The sequence below is a fragment of the Phaeodactylum tricornutum genome, chromosome 1 (assembly GCF_000150955.2).
Source record: "Phaeodactylum tricornutum CCAP 1055/1 chromosome 1, whole genome shotgun sequence".
Lineage (NCBI taxonomy): Eukaryota > Bacillariophyta > Bacillariophyceae > Surirellales > Neidiaceae > Phaeodactylum > Phaeodactylum tricornutum.
This window is the reverse complement of record NC_011669.1, coordinates 566,138-583,152: the sequence shown is the minus strand read 5'-3', so window position 1 is coordinate 583,152 and position 17,015 is coordinate 566,138. Positions and strand designations below refer to the sequence as shown.

The 17,015-nt window shown below is 47.7% G+C and overlaps 8 protein-coding genes across 8 annotated transcripts; 3 read left to right on the top strand and 5 right to left on the bottom strand.

Moving 5' to 3' along the window:
• Positions 1-268: 268 nt before the first annotated feature.
• On the bottom strand, positions 269-1,236 carry PHATRDRAFT_42612 (predicted protein). Its single transcript, XM_002176577.1, has one exon. It carries the CDS (start codon positions 1,127-1,129, stop codon positions 404-406), a length of 726 nt encoding a protein of 241 aa, XP_002176613.1. The 5' UTR covers positions 1,130-1,236; the 3' UTR covers positions 269-403.
• Positions 1,237-1,841: 605 nt separating this feature from the next.
• PHATRDRAFT_42611 (predicted protein) lies at positions 1,842-2,879 on the top strand (the record flags this gene model as incomplete). The annotated part of the gene is made up of 1 exon (XM_002177079.1): positions 1,842-2,879. One exon carries the CDS (start codon positions 1,842-1,844, stop codon positions 2,709-2,711), a length of 870 nt encoding a protein of 289 aa, XP_002177115.1. The 3' UTR covers positions 2,712-2,879.
• Positions 2,844-5,039, bottom strand: LCYB (precursor of cyclase lycopene beta cyclase; the record flags this gene model as incomplete). The annotated part of the gene is made up of 2 exons (XM_002176576.1): positions 2,844-4,372; positions 4,509-5,039. 2 exons carry the CDS (start codon positions 5,037-5,039, stop codon positions 2,924-2,926), a joined length of 1,980 nt encoding a protein of 659 aa, XP_002176612.1. The 3' UTR covers positions 2,844-2,923.
• A 667-nt stretch (positions 5,040-5,706) lies between these two features.
• PHATRDRAFT_31636 (predicted protein) lies at positions 5,707-8,503 on the top strand (the record flags this gene model as incomplete). Its single annotated transcript, XM_002177078.1, has 4 exons — positions 5,707-5,940; positions 5,961-6,173; positions 6,326-7,655; positions 7,704-8,503. 4 exons carry the CDS (start codon positions 5,707-5,709, stop codon positions 8,501-8,503), a joined length of 2,577 nt encoding a protein of 858 aa, XP_002177114.1.
• A 497-nt stretch (positions 8,504-9,000) lies between these two features.
• Positions 9,001-10,410, top strand: PHATRDRAFT_42609 (predicted protein). The gene has a single exon (XM_002177077.1). The coding sequence runs from the start codon at positions 9,029-9,031 to the stop codon at positions 10,178-10,180; it is 1,152 nt and encodes a 383-aa protein (XP_002177113.1). The 5' UTR covers positions 9,001-9,028; the 3' UTR covers positions 10,181-10,410.
• An 831-nt stretch (positions 10,411-11,241) lies between these two features.
• On the bottom strand, positions 11,242-12,191 carry PHATRDRAFT_42608 (predicted protein; the record flags this gene model as incomplete). Its single annotated transcript, XM_002176575.1, has 1 exon — positions 11,242-12,191. The coding sequence occupies exon 1, from the start codon at positions 11,938-11,940 to the stop codon at positions 11,242-11,244; it is 699 nt and encodes a 232-aa protein (XP_002176611.1). The 5' UTR covers positions 11,941-12,191.
• Positions 12,192-13,293: 1,102 nt separating this feature from the next.
• On the bottom strand, positions 13,294-13,449 carry PHATRDRAFT_9123 (predicted protein; the record flags this gene model as incomplete). Its single annotated transcript, XM_002176574.1, has 1 exon — positions 13,294-13,449. A coding segment is annotated over one exon (156 nt), but the record flags the coding sequence as incomplete, so codon positions are not given.
• A 2,551-nt stretch (positions 13,450-16,000) lies between these two features.
• Positions 16,001-16,741, bottom strand: PHATRDRAFT_31632 (predicted protein; the record flags this gene model as incomplete). Its single annotated transcript, XM_002176573.1, has 1 exon — positions 16,001-16,741. The coding sequence occupies one exon, from the start codon at positions 16,739-16,741 to the stop codon at positions 16,001-16,003; it is 741 nt and encodes a 246-aa protein (XP_002176609.1).
• Between the last annotated feature and the right edge of the window lie 274 nt (positions 16,742-17,015).

Sequence of the window (17,015 nt, the reverse complement as noted above, 5' to 3'; positions counted from 1 at the left end):
GATTTGTATGATTTACGTGAAATCGCGCGTCTACCTCGTTGCGGAGTCGGAACCGCAAAACGATGGTCGAGATCTGATTAAGTGTTAGGTGGATAGTGCAACGACCGCGAACAGAAAGTGCCGATCGCAAAAACGAGGATTGTTCATAAAAAGGTGGATATGAACTCCAAAAATCATGGGGTGGGAGCCTTGCTCCGTTGCCCGATCGTGTGCAACGTGTATTCTAAAAACTATACTTCTCTAGACGCTTTGACGAGAAGACATTTCGAACGAATGATCAGAGTAAATATCTAACATGGTTTTGCTCGAAATAGCTGCTTGTATATCTCCCTATTGCCTTATAGAAAACGCCACGGAAGTTTTGTTGGAGGGTGGTAATCTGTCAGTTAGAACTCGTCCTTGTCTAAGAACTCTTGGATGCTTCCTTGGCCTTGGTGACTGCACTGTTAATGGACGCCATAGCCTTATCGGTGAGCTTGTACTCTTCATTCAATTCGCCGGCTTTCTTGATGGTTTTTTCCACTAAATCTCCAACGACTCCGAGTGCCGTTAGACCTCCACCAACCAGATCGTATTCGTCGTTGATTTCCTCGATTTTGGACTTGGTGTTGGATAGAGCCTTTTCCACTTTGGCAATAGCCTCCTTGTCCACGGTTTCTTGAGCCTTGAGTTTATCCAGGGTCCCCTGGAGAGAATCTTGGGCCTTTTTAAGGATTTCGTACTTTTCGTCGAGCGTCGCAAAGTAGTTGTAGATCTGGATTCCTGTCTTGGAGACAGCCTGGACGATATCCGGAACGTCCCCATCCATCTTGGATGCGTAGTTAGCGGCTGCCGCGGTGATGGCTCCAACGACGGGTCCTCCAACGAGGAAGCCAGCGGCACCTCCCAGGATCCCTGCGGTGAATTCGACGGTTTCTTCCTTGATGGGGACCAGCGCACTGGACGATACCGGCGCCTTGGCCTTGTTGACAGCCGGGGCGGCGGCTGCGGGTGCCGGCGGAGCGGTTTCACCCTCCGCAAAGAGTGGCCGCGCCGGAGCCGAGGCGAACGCACGCGGTTGCGCGTGGAAAGGTACAAAGGCGGAGGCCGATGTCGCCATGAAAAGGCAAGCAACACTGGAAATCTTCATGACAGTGAACGAATGGATGAATGAAATAGTGATGAGCCTCTACAAGCGTACTATAGGAGAAGACAAAGTATCACGACAATTTATGTAACACAATGCTGGAACAATTGCGTTCGTGTGAGGAGAGGAGGTCGCGAGGAGGATGTGCGGTAGCGTCGTCGTCGTAGTCGGAGCGAGTGATGCAGGTACGAACGAACCAGCACGGCAGGCCGTCCCAGCAAAAAGTCGAGACATGCGTCTGACTACTCGGCGGGGCCCATCTACCGCCGTGTGCGCGCTGTGCTGGATCTAGCCGATGAAGGACACGAACGACGTGCCGTGTGCCGTAGCGTACTATTGTAACCTAGTAGCCATAGCTAGAGGAGCTTGAACTGGAAGATACGGACACTGCCGGCGTTCACCAACGGTCCGGCGCCAACGGAACGCTTTTGATTTCGTGGCAAAGCGCGCCGACCTTCCGATCAATCTACTCCGGGTATCCAGTATCTATTTTCAATGACGTGGTCAAAAACTATTTGACCGTTCGAGGTTTGAATTTTCAAACGGAAAATTGAAACTCGACAATTTTGTCGTACAGTATCTCTCTGTTGATAAACTCCCAATTCCCCAAAGCAGTGTGACAGACAATCCGTATGTGTCTGTCCTCATCAGCGGTACCCTTACGGTGTTTCGGGTTTTGTAGGAAAGCACCGCATTGCGCATCTGTTGAAGGACCATGGCCGAACACAGCAACGGCGACGAAAACTCTGTCCCAACCGACCCCAACGACCCCCGAGTGGTCCGGCAGAAAGCAGAAATGCTCGTAGACGAAGATCCTTTGCTTATATCACAATCTTTGACCTATGTCACGGACGATGGGAGTACTTTGCATTCGTTTGAATCCGCACCGTTTTCCTACGGTACGATCATTGTTCGTCCTGGTTCTGCTTTGCAGTTAGTAGCGACTGCCAACATGGCTTTTCTCACAACGCTTCTTCCAACTGCTGCTTGCACGTTGATTACTGTAGGGTTTAAGGTACAATTTATCATTGTTGAATCTATCCTGGTACTACTCATGATTGCGGCCGTTCCCGTTGGAGCGCACGGAACCGTTGTGGGCGTCGCGATTGGCAATCTCGTCATTCTAGCCTGGTTCTGGTATAATCTTGTACGATCTGTCGATGTCACCGCCGAAGGAACGCTTCGATTCTGGATTGGAAACATTGAGGTCGACGTACCCTTCGATAAAGTCGTTTCCATCCGGAGAGTCGCGTCCTCTATGCCATGCAGTGTGTTTGTAGCGTCCCAACCCTACCGTGGATTTTTGAGTACCCCCACGGACGGCGTCGCCATTGTCACTACCGTTCCGAGTACACCGTTTTGGCTGTGGCCCCGATCGGCCGGAAAACCGGAACGAACGTGCTGTTTCGGTGCCTTTTCCTGTCCACGGTTGACCGTCGTCTTCTCTCCTTCGACTGGAGGGTCCAACTTTATCCGAACGGTGGAAACGGAGATGCAGAACTTCTCGGCGGGTCGCTTTCCAGCGTCCCGGAATTCTTCCAACGCCGTGCCCCACGCCATGCAACCCGATTATTTGGATGTGTAGCAAAAGGAAGCGTCGCCGCGTTCATAAACATCTGTGACTTTTATATAGTTTGTGCTCGTTCGGATCGAGCCATTCGCGGAAGCCACTTCTTTTGTTTTCTGGATATGAAAAATTAATGTTGACACTAGCCTTGGTACGCGAACATTGGGTACCTTATTTTATCACCGGCATAAAGTACAGATCTCTAGTCGTAGATCGATACACATATTTTCCTACTGGAAACCTTCCACGATTGTTTCGTCCAAACGAGAGTCATCGGTGATCGCCTTCCTTTTAGCTTCGACAACCTCGGCGGATTTGAATTGCGGCACCGATTGACTCAAGATCCCTGCTTTGCTTTCCGACAGAATTCGACCATCCTCGGTGGAACTAAAGGCAATCGGAACGTCTTTCTCCACCTCCGATTCCAGAAGCATTCGTCGAGCTTCACTCTTGGCCGCCACGTCCCCGACACCGTCCACGTTGCGTTTGTATTCGTACGATTCCGGCTTGCCAAAGAACGGCGTCACAGATTGCGGCAAAGGAACGCCTTCCGTGACCATGTACGTCGCAATGCTCGCCAGCATGTCCACAGCGACCAGAGGGGGAATTCGTACGATAAAATTCATGCCGTACCACAATCTCGCGATCCAAGATTCGTGTTTGTCGTTATTGGGGAGGCCTGGCCACCCGGCCAAGAAACCACCCCATAGCTCGGTCGGTAGGCGAAAAAAACCGTCAAAGAAACCGCGCAAACCAACGACATTCTGCTTCATCAAGAATTCCCCACCGAATACCGCAAAATTACGCTGCATTATATTTTCAGGTGACCACAGGGCGTCATATGCCGAAGCTGCAACGCGATCTAGATTAGGAGCCGCAGGAGAATATGACATTTCCTTTTGAATAGCCGCTGCCATATCGGTGGCTCCCATGAGACACCGGCAGATATGATAGCCGGTACTGGGATGCACCATGGCAGCGGAGCCGCCAATTGCTAGCACGCGTTGGTCCTTCGCAGGCAAGGCCCCGCCCATCGGAATGTAACAAAATTCTTCTTCGTGTACCTTGGTCACCCTAATGCCAAGGTATTCGAGGCGCCGGAAACAACGATCTTTGCATTCCTGGAACGACATGGCGGGTCGCGCCACGAGTGATGTTTCTTCGAAAAAGACTTGGTTATCCTTTATTGGCATTGCGTACATAAATGTGGGCGCACGATCGGCTTTGATTTTCTCCTCCTCAGTCAAAAAGTGATCAGTTCGGTAGTCGAACAAGGTCATGGCTTCCTTGTCGTAGGGACCAAAACGTGACAAATCGGGACTGTTGCTTTCGTCCACATCTACCAAGCATCCGTACGCAATCTGGAAGCCGGGTGGTTGGCTTTCCGGCCGGGTTTCCCTAAGCACCAATTTCGTTTCGTGCCCTGTACAGTCCACTACCAGTTTCGAACGTACAGTCAAAAACTGGTCGTCTTTCGTTCGCAACTGGATGGTGGTTCCGTCTTCGTCGTGCATTAGACTCCCAGCCGGACTGTACAAATTGGGTCCAATTGCCTTGCTGATATGGTTTGCTTTCACAATCTTGTACTCGTTTCCTGTCAGCGAATCGCGCAAAGCATATTTATCGACGCGGTAGTATGGTCGATTGACTCGCATTTGTTCCTCCATTGGAATGTCAAACTGTGCGAACGGAAACGCGCAAGAGAACCATTTTGGTAGGCATGAGATAAAAAACTCACAATGCGTCCGCCGATCCCGGCGCTCGCTAGATACTCCTTTTGATTTCCACAAGCGTCCACCTTGTCGTACTACGTACCGATCCACCAAAGTAACAGTCCGTCACGTTCCAGGCTCGATCGATGGCGTTGTCTACGTTGCCCCCCACGAACGGAACACCCGCGGCTTGGAAGCGGTCCACAACGGACTGCCATTCGTCTTGCCAGACACCGTAGTTGGCGGGCCATACCTTATCCACGTTTTGATCAGCCAGAATGACCTTCATGGCTCCTTGCTGCGGAGCCGATAGCAAACTCGCAATCGCCCGAGCCGCTGGGCCAGAACCCAACACTAGTACATCGCAGACTTCGTCAACGATGGTGGTATCAACAGAAGCACTAGCGATGCCGCTCGATGAGGTAGCAAATAGAGTTAATGGTGAGGAACTGACAATCGTCCGAGGACTTATTGGACTACTGGTGGACTGTAGGGTTTTGTGGGCGACTACATTCGCGGTAGTCGACCACCCTCGACGGATGGGCCGCCGACTGTTTAGAGAGAAGCAGTGCGCCGACTTCAAAGCGGCAACCGCCACGAATAAATACGTCACGAGATTCCACCTTTGCACCATAACATCGATAATGTATTCCCAAAAAGCTTTGAAACTGCGAGACGTAAAGCGGAGAGTGCTTCTGTTGCTGATGGACGAGATTTCTTTCTAGTTGGAACGTGTGAAGGATTTCTGGAGATCTGTTGTCGCAGTCAGCTATCCACACCAGTGGTATCTGACAGTGACATAGAGGTAGGTGCCTCCAACCTCCAGGTTACTCAAACAATCAATCTGGACAACTGCTATTCATAGTGAACATCTCTTAGCTGAAACGCCCTCATGTCTGTCTGTCTGTCTGTCTAAACTGGGAAAGTGCGTCCCGGGTTCTGTATCTTCTGGAATAGCACAGCAGTCGACAAATAACGGTACTCACCGAACCGACAAGCACCGGAAATGACCTTGCCTTTCTCCTTTTCACGTCACAATCTACATTGGATGCCTGCGTTAGCACAACACCTCTGCAAATCTCACAACCTTGGAAGCATATTATACCGTCCATCTTTGCGAAATCTGAGCTGGTGGTGCTAAACTGTCGCTTCGTTAGGAACACAAATGGTACCCTTGGTTCTTTAGGAACCGCAACGATTGATGTACGCTGCCAGAATCAGAAAAAACTTCAGATTGAACGGAGTGAAATCACCCGCCAGAACCGATACCAACACTCCTGAGCGTGGCATTCGACATCATCATGGACCACGGAGCTATTGACGAGGAGGACAACGACTTTGTTCATGGAAATTACACATCGCGCAAGTTTAGTCCGATGGAAGTTGAGACGGAACAGGATTCCTTGGTTCGCGAAACGGCTGATCTTTCGTCTTTGGGTCGAACGCCCCTCCACTTTCGCCAACAAATGGCGGCTGCCCGGAACAACGCCTTTGCAAATACTGACCAAGAAGGTGACTGTATTTTCCTTGGATTTGTATGACACGGTGTAGGCAGTACTTTCTCCCTGCGGAATTTCATTCTTTTGTCCGTTTTGTTGGCCACCGTTTTGCTGCTCATAAACGTATTGAACAGCAGGCTGAGCAAGCGGTCATGGACTTGAAACCTCCCCATCAAGGGACCTTTGGTGGCAGTAGAAATCCAGGGCAATTTCAACAAGACGGCAATAGCGACGTCAATGACGACAAGCTTCCCAAATCCAATATCAACGTTAGGCCGTTCACTCCTTGACTGCGGAAAACATCAACAACCACAACGGCGAATACTGGCACGACTCCGTCCTGTCCCCCTTTGCTAGTCCATTGTACGCCAACATGGATGATTTATCTCGTGAAAATGAGCAAAAGCGCTTCCAAACACAGATGGAGGCACTCACGGCTCAGTATGGCCAGTGGGAACCACCCAATTTTGAAGGTCTCGCTGTACCCAAATATCATCATTACAACTACCATGATATTCCCAATGCAGATCTTCTTGCCAATGCTTGGCAAAAGAACAAAACATATGTCCAGTCTTTTCTCCAGCAGGCTCAAGCTTTGGTAGAACGCGTCAAATTGGGAATTTTTGCCGAGTACGGTTATTCCGACAATAATATTGCCGAGAGCAAATTAGAGTCCTACCATAGACGTCGGGATGCCACGTTAGGCTTAATTGTGGATCATTTCCGCGTGATCAATGAAGTTGCCGTTGATGAAAAGACCAAAGAGCGTTTGTCGGGAATTGCCTACCTGAACAAGAATGCTTGGCAGGGCCTGATCCGGAAACTGCTGCACGCAATAATAATGCATGACAATTTCTATGTTGTTGGCGTTGGACCTGCCAGTACTTATCGCGGGAACAACTTTTTCCAGTCTCAAGTGATGCAGTTTCATTGGATCATGGAACCAGTCTTTTGCAAGCTGGGTGTGCGCCTGATTTCACGCAATATGGGAATGGACGCCTCAACGACAGTTTCAACTTTGGGCGGAGCCAACGTGTATGGCGAAGCGGACATTTTCTGGTACATTTCCGACACCACAGCACGTCCACATAGGGAAAGTTGTGGCCAAATGGACTTGCTGCACAAGCAAGCAATTTTGTCAGGCGAACGCATGCCAATCATTCTGACTCCTGAGCCAGTGGTACTTATGACTGATACCAATGGGAAGGCCTGGGTTGGGAACATACAACCTGGTGTCAATATTTGCGGCAAAACACGTATCTCGGATGGCCACATACGCTTGCCCCAAAATCCGACTTGTCAATATGTGAACTGTGTACGAGAGGCACTGGAGAAGCACTTGTGCAATCACTACAAATCTGTATGCTGGATAGAAAGAAAGGGATTTGTGCCGGAAGACATGCAAGAACCCAATGTTGGATTTCAGCAAGATTATATGGGTGTGCAAACGCATCAATTGGAGGGCAGAAAACTTGCAATGCTAGTTTTGCGCGGCTTGGAAAGTGCGCTGAAGATATGGAAATCTGAAACTGATAGGGGCCTCTCCCCTTTGGACGAAAAGCAATGGCATGTTCAAGATGTGTACGAAAGTCTTCGCGAAAGCGTTTGGACATTGGAACAAAAACCAGGGAAGAGTGCAAAGGTGCCGGCTTGCGAAGAATTCCTCAACGCAGTTGATCCGATGATGTGTAACGCAGTTGATCCGATGATGTGTCATATGGCGCTGCATGCGTACTTGGAATGGACACCGCGTATCAACCCAGTTTATACTAGCATTTGATCTCAAATCACGAGTTCAGTGGGAGACAACCATGAGCTTTTGCAGGAGCTATATAGTGGCGTCGATGTAGTACCCTTACAATGGAAAACAGCAGAAGAACAGGTAAATGTTCATATGATAGCAATTGCTGCCAATGCTACTTCACTCAGCTCAGAATCAGATAAAGACATCATCATCAGTGGAGACAATCAGGACAATGATGACGATGCCTGGATAAATAGCCAGTACGACCTGACAACTTCACACTCTGCAGATGTTGACACTGATACCGATGATGTATTCCCGAGACATTTGATACCTGATTGTGAAATGCAGATTGCGACCAGTAAATGGACAGTGTACAATGTTCCACTTGGCTATTGCGACGGTTCGTCTCAGTCCCGCTGTAATCGCGCTATTGGAAATCGTTGTCTACTTGCCAACTACAATCACTACAAAGCTGGAATTCTTGGGCATGCAAAGAGCGGCTGGTTGGAAATGCGCATTCAAATTCGAGAAGGTATTATACTTGCTCGATTTGATTGGTCGGTAGCCCTTCACAACGGGAGACGTCTTCGATTGGAGGATCTGCCGAGCGATTTTGAGTTCGATTTTTCGCTGAAAATTGGCTCAGTCATCTCAAAATTTACAAAGTCCCGTGAAGAGTTTATGGAGTGGGGAGTGGCTCTCACCAGTGACTTGGTTGTGTATCCGTTGCTGGTTGACAAGAAGATGTCTCATGAGATTGACGAAAGCGAAACGGTCTCAATTGGGATCAAAATTTACAGCAGCGCTGGACTTGATTGTAAGCTACTCTTAACGCATATATACTATGCATGAGCCACCGAATCTTCTTTTTGTGCATAAACATGTATGCATTATACCCAATTTGGGACTTGACCAAAGCATAGGAATAGTGGACGGAGCAAGCCCGTTGGGTCAAATTCTTATATTTAGCATTGCATTCATCTATACCGAGAAGTAGATTACGAGCATGTCTTTGTTTCCTGCTTGCTGCATTTGCTAGGTTTAGGTAAGGAAACCCTTTGCTATAGCTACTTTTATCATCTTTGTATAGGCCTGAGTGTAAAGGAATGTTCACATTGGTACTGCAATGTTGTGATGTTACAGTTTATGTAAACAGCGTTGTCACAGTAGTTTTGTCCGTCCGACCTCCGTTGAATCGGTTAAGTGAAAGTCAATCACTACCAATATATGGGCGATCCGATGCACGGCAAGTTGTAGTGCTGGTGCAGCTGCTGCCGAAAAATTCTGCTACCGGTCTCCGTCGTCGTCGTATTTGTATGCCTTGGCCTCATTTCAAAACCGCACCAACAATTACAACGAATCTCTGAATAGACCAGTATGCCCAGACGTAGATTGGCTGAAGATGACGAAGTCACTTCATCCGTGTCTTCCGTTAAGCATCATCCCATCTCACCCGCGAAGGCAGTGGCCGAGTTCGCTGAAAGTCGAACCAGCGAAGCCGCTCGGCAACTGTTTTGTGGAGGTATCGCTGGTTCTGTGGCAAAGACCATTACTGCACCTTTCAGCCGTCTCACGATCCTTTTCCAAGTGCACTCGATGCTGACAACCAAACAACATCGACCGAAGTTTGCCATGAGCCTATCGGGAGGTATTCGCAAGATCATCGAACGAGGTGGAGTTCTCTCACTATGGAGAGGCAACATGACATCCGTACTTCATCGCTTCCCCTACTCTGCCATCAATTTTTATATGTACGAGAGCACCCTGGATGTTTTGTCGGGGATGAAAGTGCGAGATGAGGAGCCATATGAAACGCAGAACCAGCTAGTTAGACGTGTTACCCGTCTCTATTTGTCAGAAGAGGACGAAGAGGAAGAAAGTCAGAAATACAAGCCTTTGGAAGATACGCCAGCAGCACACAAGTTTTTGGCGGGTGCTGCAGCTGGAACGACTGCGTGTCTAGCTTGCTATCCCTTAGACTTAGTAAGGACGCGTTTGACGACCGAACTCGAAGGCCGCGAACACTATCGTGGAATTTTAGACGCCTTTCGCAAGATTGCCACCACCGAAGGACTTTCTGGGTTTTACTCAGGTATTGGGCCAACCCTTTTGGTTGCCGTTCCAAATTTCGGAGTCTCCTATACCGTTTACGGTACTTTAAAGGAGTACACTCTGGATGACGATCTATTTTACAATCTACGGAAAATTGACGCTGATTCTGGAGAGCCTAAGCTAGGCTTTTTGTTGACAATAATGTGTGGCGCTGCTAGTGGTATTTTTGCGACTCTTATGACGTTCCCCATGGACACCATACGTCGCCGTATGCAAGTCCAAAACCTTCATATACCCCCAGAGGAGCGTTTGTCACCGAGGCAGCAGTTTATGCGGCAAATAACGGCCGAGGGATTTTCTTCTTTGTACCGTGGTTTAACCCCAGAAATTCTCAAGGTTGTTCCCATGGTAGGCACCATGTTTCTGGTGTACGAATGGAGCAAAGACCTGTTGAATGTGAGCACTGGAAGGAGATGAGCATGCTAGGAATATCCTCCTGTTTTCACAGTTTTCTCTGTACAGACAAGACGAGAGGAAGAGTTTTCATTGCGGCTTTTCTAGAGATAGTTTAACCGTGAAACACTCTTTTTGCCACCGCCGACGCTTCGTCCACAAAACAAGTCACAATTGAAATGATTACCTTAGCTTTCGGCAGCTTCGAAAACGATCGTTGCCGTACGGCAAATAATCTTTGGGGATGCTAAAACAGCCTGGAAGAGCGAAGCAAGAGGCAAAGTGCAAAGTATATGCGGTCATTCTGTAGAAAAGCCCCAGCGTACACGCCTCTCAGCCGACACTTTCCACCTCATTGCCTTTGAGGCATTCTGATCACGAAGCGTACAACATGGCAGTATCTTTCTAAAGAATGTAGCTCTAGCATGTTTTGTGTGGGCTATCCCAGACTACTGAACAGGCTTGGGGCAACCAAATCCACAGCTTGGCGCTGATCCGACGTTGGCTTCGCCAGTTATTAGAACGCAGCTGAATTAGTCCGGGCATTATAGTTGCTTTTTTGACGATGCATTGGAATGGCTTAACGCGTGAATCTGAGCATGTTGATTCTTCTATTGACATATCCGACAAGACAAAAGTTTGAGAAAGCGGCCATAGTTTCAGCAAAATCACACATTTGTGTGAACTATAATATAAATATGAATAAGGATATCGTTTAAAGGTTTACTAATACTGAGAGGGCCCATTTCCTGGGAATATGATTCACATGTCTGACATATCTCGGCAAAAAGTTCAAGAAGAACCACGCGTTCGTCGCATATGCTCTCATTGTTTGATTGCAGCCATCGTCACTTCCCTCTACTATTCTGATATTTTTCAAAATGATGCGGTCTTTAACGTCATTGACGAATCCAAAATCCTTGTCAAACTTACCCCATACGTTTTCATCGAAGAGCCAACCTGACGGCCTTAGAGACAAGATAAACTGAAGATAGGCAACCATCAAAATTTATGTAAAACTGTACATACCAGAACTATGTAGATATCGAACTCGCATCGTATTCCGATGGGACAAATCGATGTTCTTATGCAGCTCCGGCAAACCGTGGTTCTTGCAGAAGCATAGCATTCAAAAGGAACTGGTGCCGCTCCCATCGCGTCTTCTTGCATTCGGAATTCGGCAATCGTAAAATAAAGGCTGATAATGTATTCAAGTACTGACGAGAAAGCTGGTAGTGCCCAACCGCGTGATGTATTTCCCCCGCGTTATTGAGCGCAGCCATTGCGATTTCAGATGAGCTGGCATAGCTATCTGCAGAGCTAACCAAATCAAAAGCCATGTCGAAGAGGCACAAAGCTTTCTGTAAGCAGGCTGCAGATCCTTGAAGATGGTATGTCAACCCCATGTTGTATACGACAGTGGCAGACTCCAGCGTGCACGAAGCGGGATCGCACACCATTGGCTCAATCTTCTTAGGGTCAACATAGATGAAACAGTTAATGCATCCCAATTTTGAGGATGACGCTGCACTTTGACACAAGCTGGAAAGCCTAGATCTCGCCTTCTTCAGGATTTCACTTTCCCGGACGTCCACCTGGATGGGTTGTGTTGGTCGAAAGACATAGGCTTGAGAAAGTTGAAGAACTCGGGAAACTGGATACATCACTTCCGCCGCTCCTTTAAATGTTTCGATAGCCTCGTCAAGTCTCCCCGCCCGAAGCAAATCGACGCCAATGTTGTTGCATTCTATCGCTTTGTTCATGGATTCAACAAGGTTTGCCATGGTATGCACGCAAGTAAGAGGACAAAGAGAAAATCTAAATTTACGCTTAGTAACAGGGTCTCATATTTTGTTCACGCTTTTCTTCGCTCTGGCTGCTGAAAGCAATGGAGATTCTCCAGAAATATTCGACGACTAGTGTTTTCACATCGTCCCAAACTCAGAAATGTTGTCCTTTTCCGGATTCGAAACGAAGCAACCCGATCAGTTCGAACCTTTGATTATTTAAGCAAAGCTAGCTCTAGCTAGAACTCAAAAAGCAAAATGACTGTGAATAGTATCTGGACACCATTTCAAGCCAATAAATGTAGAACTCTCTGATCAGCAACAACCCTTACAGTTATTTTTTATGGGTGGCCACCAATGCGAACTTTCTGTTTCTTCGGAGTCCATAGAACACTCTTTTGATGACGTGCGAAAAGCTCACCCTACCATTCGCCAACAGTTCGCATTTGTATCAAACACATAAAGGTTGAAAAGGGACACCTCCGACTGAAATTATAGAGATAATGCATGCGAATGATCAACTTCAAATAGCACAATTGAAATTCCAATGCTCTCACAAATCATTGTTTGATACCGAGATGCGTCAATGCTTCCTCCTTGCCATTATTGGCAAGGAAACTTCATAGGCTGCTCAATCTTCTGGCTCATTTACACATTTATAAAGGATAAGTAAGACCATACAAGCTGAGTGAGGCGAATATGGCCAGCATTGGTTGGGCAAGTCAAGTTGTGAAGTCACACCAACGCAGTGCCGTCGCACTAACACATACTTTTTGTAGAAATAGTTTCACTTTTGTTGTGCAACTTACATTAACGCAAAAGAAGTTAAGTAATTTTAGATGTCAAATACTCGACCATTTCGACTTCAGCATTTCCAATCAGAGCACAATCCAACACTCCATGTTCAAATGCATCAAGAGTGTTCATTTTTGCACGATTCTGCAGCAACAGCTCAGCGCATACAATGGCGCTCCACATAGTACAACTTTTTTCTGGTCGTCTACAGAGGGCACATACATGCAATGGAGTTTTAAAATTTGAAGCCGGATTGGCCCAGTCAACGCTTCCACCGTGAGCAATCGCGCTCGCAGCTTCAATAACATTTCCCCGGGCTGCAGCCTCAAATAGATCTTGACTGAACTTTTCAATCCGTTCTTCCTCTTTTTCTGAATCGTTAAACTCAAGGAATCCTTTCCACATGTACTTGCTCTTGATCCAATCCTCGCGCGTCTTTCTATCTGCCGACTTAGAGGGCTTTTGCCATCCTTTTTGGGACGAAATACCTGCTTCCCATATTTGGTTTGCCCGTACGTTACCAATTGCTAGTAAAAGCTTGGACTCGGAGTCGCTGATTGAGTCTAGACGAAGAGAGCGGACCTTGCTAACGTGGACACCCAAAGAGCGATGGACAGCGCTGCATTCAATACAAATCATGACACCCAAGTTGAGTGAAACCCAATCCGGATTCTCCATACCACAATCAGCGCAAGTAGGATTTGCAGACATTATCTCTTGGACCATCGGACGCTTTATTAGATGTGAACCAGAAGAATCGGAATGCGACTCCAACTCATCTCCTTCGTCGCACTTCCCATTACTACGAAGTTCAGTTATTGATAGTTCCGCAAAGTTAGATGAAAACTGTCGATCAGGTTCGCCTTGTTTTTTGCCAATGTTCTTATTTAGTTCTTCCGAATGTGGATCTCCATGGTACAATTGGTTCTCTGTGTTTGCACGAATTCCTTGGACCCAAAGGCGATACTCGTGTGGTCCTCTGGCTTGAAGAGTCAGGGGTTTCTCACTTGGGGTAACAAGCTCAAAACAGAATCGATTGCTGTTCCCATCACTTGGTACTTCACGCACCGTACAGAGCACGACGTCGCAAACCTTTACTCGTTCCGACATGGAACTAGATCCCGTGCTTTTACGAACTTCCGCGTCTGATCTAAAAAAGTAAATTGCGTCTTTATCCATCACAAACCAGCGCTTGGCCCACGGCTGAAGCGAAATCATTGCGCTGCTTTTTTTATAAAGCCAACCTTCAAGTAGAACTCCAATCATGGAGTCACGTTGATATCGCGAGCTTTCGGCAAGCATATCTGGGACAGCCCAAATCTTTGTCTGGTCTTCGATTTCTTCCATTCTGAGTAGCTGTAGCTCAATCAAATCAGTGTTTCCTTCAGCGATCGCGTCTACGACCTGAGAAGCTTCTAACATCTCTTCCTGGATAATTTCCTTTGTGCTAGACAGAACAACTTCGCGCTCCTTCCACGTGGGGACGATCAAATTGGCGTGCTTTATACGCAATGCATTCTGAGTCTCCTGTATTTGATTGATTTTAGGAATAACACCAGATACGATTGCAGAGCACTGCTGATAATATGCTCGCATTCCGTGAACGCTCGCCGTCGTACTCTCTCCAAGCTCAAAGTTTCGTCTATGTTTGATGGATATCAAATGTTTCATAAGCTGGAAGCGCTTCAGCTCTGCTGTTGCTTGAGATACACGCATCTGCTCTAATGACAGTCGTAGATTGGCAGCAAGCATGGCCTTTGTTAGTGCAGGGTCGTCGTTGGCATTGTTGGCCACGACTCCTGTAAAGGAAGCCGCTCTTCCGCTGCTACGAGCCTTTGTAGACCATTTCTTAAACGATGTGGCTATTCTCTTCCCTTTCCGATGTGATGCTGTCGTATCGTCATCACCATCCACGTATACAGGCTTACCGTTCAAGTGCCTAGTAAAAGCTTGTTCAGCAGATTCGGTAGTTTCTTCCGCCTCGCCTTGTAAAACAGACACTGTGCCTCTCTCCGTCAGCGCAAAGGCTTCCAAACTCATACCCAAAGTTTCATGAAACGACTTGCACATTGATTCCTGCGCTTCTGCAACTGATTCCAATACCTGCATAGATTTCAAAACATGAGTCCGGAAACAATCAGAGGGAGAAACTTGCTCCAGCAAAAAGGGCAACCAAATCTCAAAGGATGACACAAACGAGCTATCTACGTACGCCACCGAGAAGTTCAAGCAAGGCAGCCATTTCCTCTCCAACTGCTTGTCGCCGCTGTCCATAAACTTGCTTAGAATCTACATTCTCTTCATCCTCCATTGACTGCTGTAACTTGCAGGATGCAGCTAGGCGCCGCATATCATCACTCATGAGTGTGCCACTTTTTGTAAAGGATTTGGCGCGTTCCGAAATATCCTGCAGCGTTTTCGTCAGAATATCTAGGGACTGAACCTCGGTGTCACAAAAGGCATTGAAGTAAGGTGAATCGGCAGTGAATGAGGTACGGGCCTGGATCTTTTTAGCTGGCGCGTCCGGGAGAGTGGCGACGGGCGGATCGAGGGGAACCGGCATTCCAACTGAAGTTCGGACTTCTTCATCGTCGATGACAATCTCCATTGTCGGAGCTTCTGCAATTTCTTCGTTCGATGCCATCGTGCCTTTGTATCGGCGGGGGAATGTGGTAACGAACGGATCGGTCGGCCGTTGGCTTTTGTACGACGGTTGTTCGCAACTTCGCTGGTGCGTCTCTGGCGGGTTCCCTTCTTACAAAGTCATAACTGCTAGTGCTGTGACTCTTGGAAAATGTCAATAGATTTTACTCGGGAACCATTCTTACCTGGGATACAATAACTGCCGGGGACAAACTGCCAGATCACAACAATGCTCTACTTCTTCCGACTTAAACGGTACGGGACGACCGTTCCGCGATAAAGCGATGACTCGCCCTTTCTACCCTCAGTCAATTTGTAATGAGTCTCTTGCTTCCATGGGCTAAGATACTCGTTTCGCCTTTTATTGCGAGAAAAATATTCACAGTCAGTCGATCTGCCTGGTGGCAAAGAGCCGACTAAATGGCAAGCAAAACAAGATCGTGCAAATCTAGGGTCCCGGATATTTCACAGTTTGCAGTATCGGACCCTGGTAAACTCTACAAGCATTGCTGCAACAATTACATCCTGTTAAAAAGTACCCAAGCATACTATATGTAAGAACGTTTTTAGTGCTATCAAGTATGAACCTTCATGTAGGTCTATCAAGAAGTGGCAAGAACTAGTCCTTCTTGAACTTCTGCAAAACGTTGATAAATGCCGTAAAGAACTTGCGCTGCCAGGACATTTGGTAAGGACGCCCTTCCGGGAACGGCAGAGGCTTGCCGACGCCGTAAAAAAAGGCGAATGCTCCGCCCAGACCACCGGTGTTGCCTTGCTGCCGATCAACCGTATAGAATCCAAACTCGGTCACCTTTCCGCTCTCTTCAAAGTCCATGTGGTAACATTGGGGTGGAAGCTCGAGTTTCTTGCCCGTCGCTTCGACGCCCTGAAAAGTATTAACGTGCGTAGCCTTTTGCCGGTTGAAATACCACACACGGTTGGGCTGCAACGGATCTACGTTCCAACCAAAGTACTGCTGTTCCAAATCAAAAGCAGTTTCCAGATCAAACGAAGTAAGCGCCTGGATGAAGGCATCACGGTCAATTGGACCGACAACGGGAGCACAAAACGCAAAACTTTCCGCAAGACACTCTCCTCCATCCTTCAGCCCCAACCCGATTTCCTTTCCTAACACTTGCTTGGCACGCGCAATGAGGTCGTCTGGTTTGATCGAAAAAGTTGAATCTGCAAGCAAAGATTGTGTATTAAGGTCGCCTTCCAAGGCTGTTGTGGTCGAGAATGATGTCGTGGTCGAGAGGAGCTGGGTGATGCGGCGTCCAGCAGACAGCAGACCGGGTGAGAAACCCAATGTCTGGTCTACGATGACAATCAAAGAAATAAAAGTAAGCGAAAGCTTCATGATTGACAAATACATTTAATCAATGATTGTGTGCAAAGACATCAACGAGAACAGAATGCCTATGAGAGCTCCAGACAAGGCTTTGAAAACAACCAAAAAACCACATCATTCCAGTTCTCGCAGCTTTCTTGCTTGGTCGAATTTCGTCGTCGTTCTCTGCGAATGTGGCTCCGCTGGCTCAGCATTTCGGATACGATCGAAAGCTCGCGAATGCTCGACAATCCCAGTGAATCAGAAAAGCTAGGCTGGCGCGAGGAAAGATAGAATAAGGAGT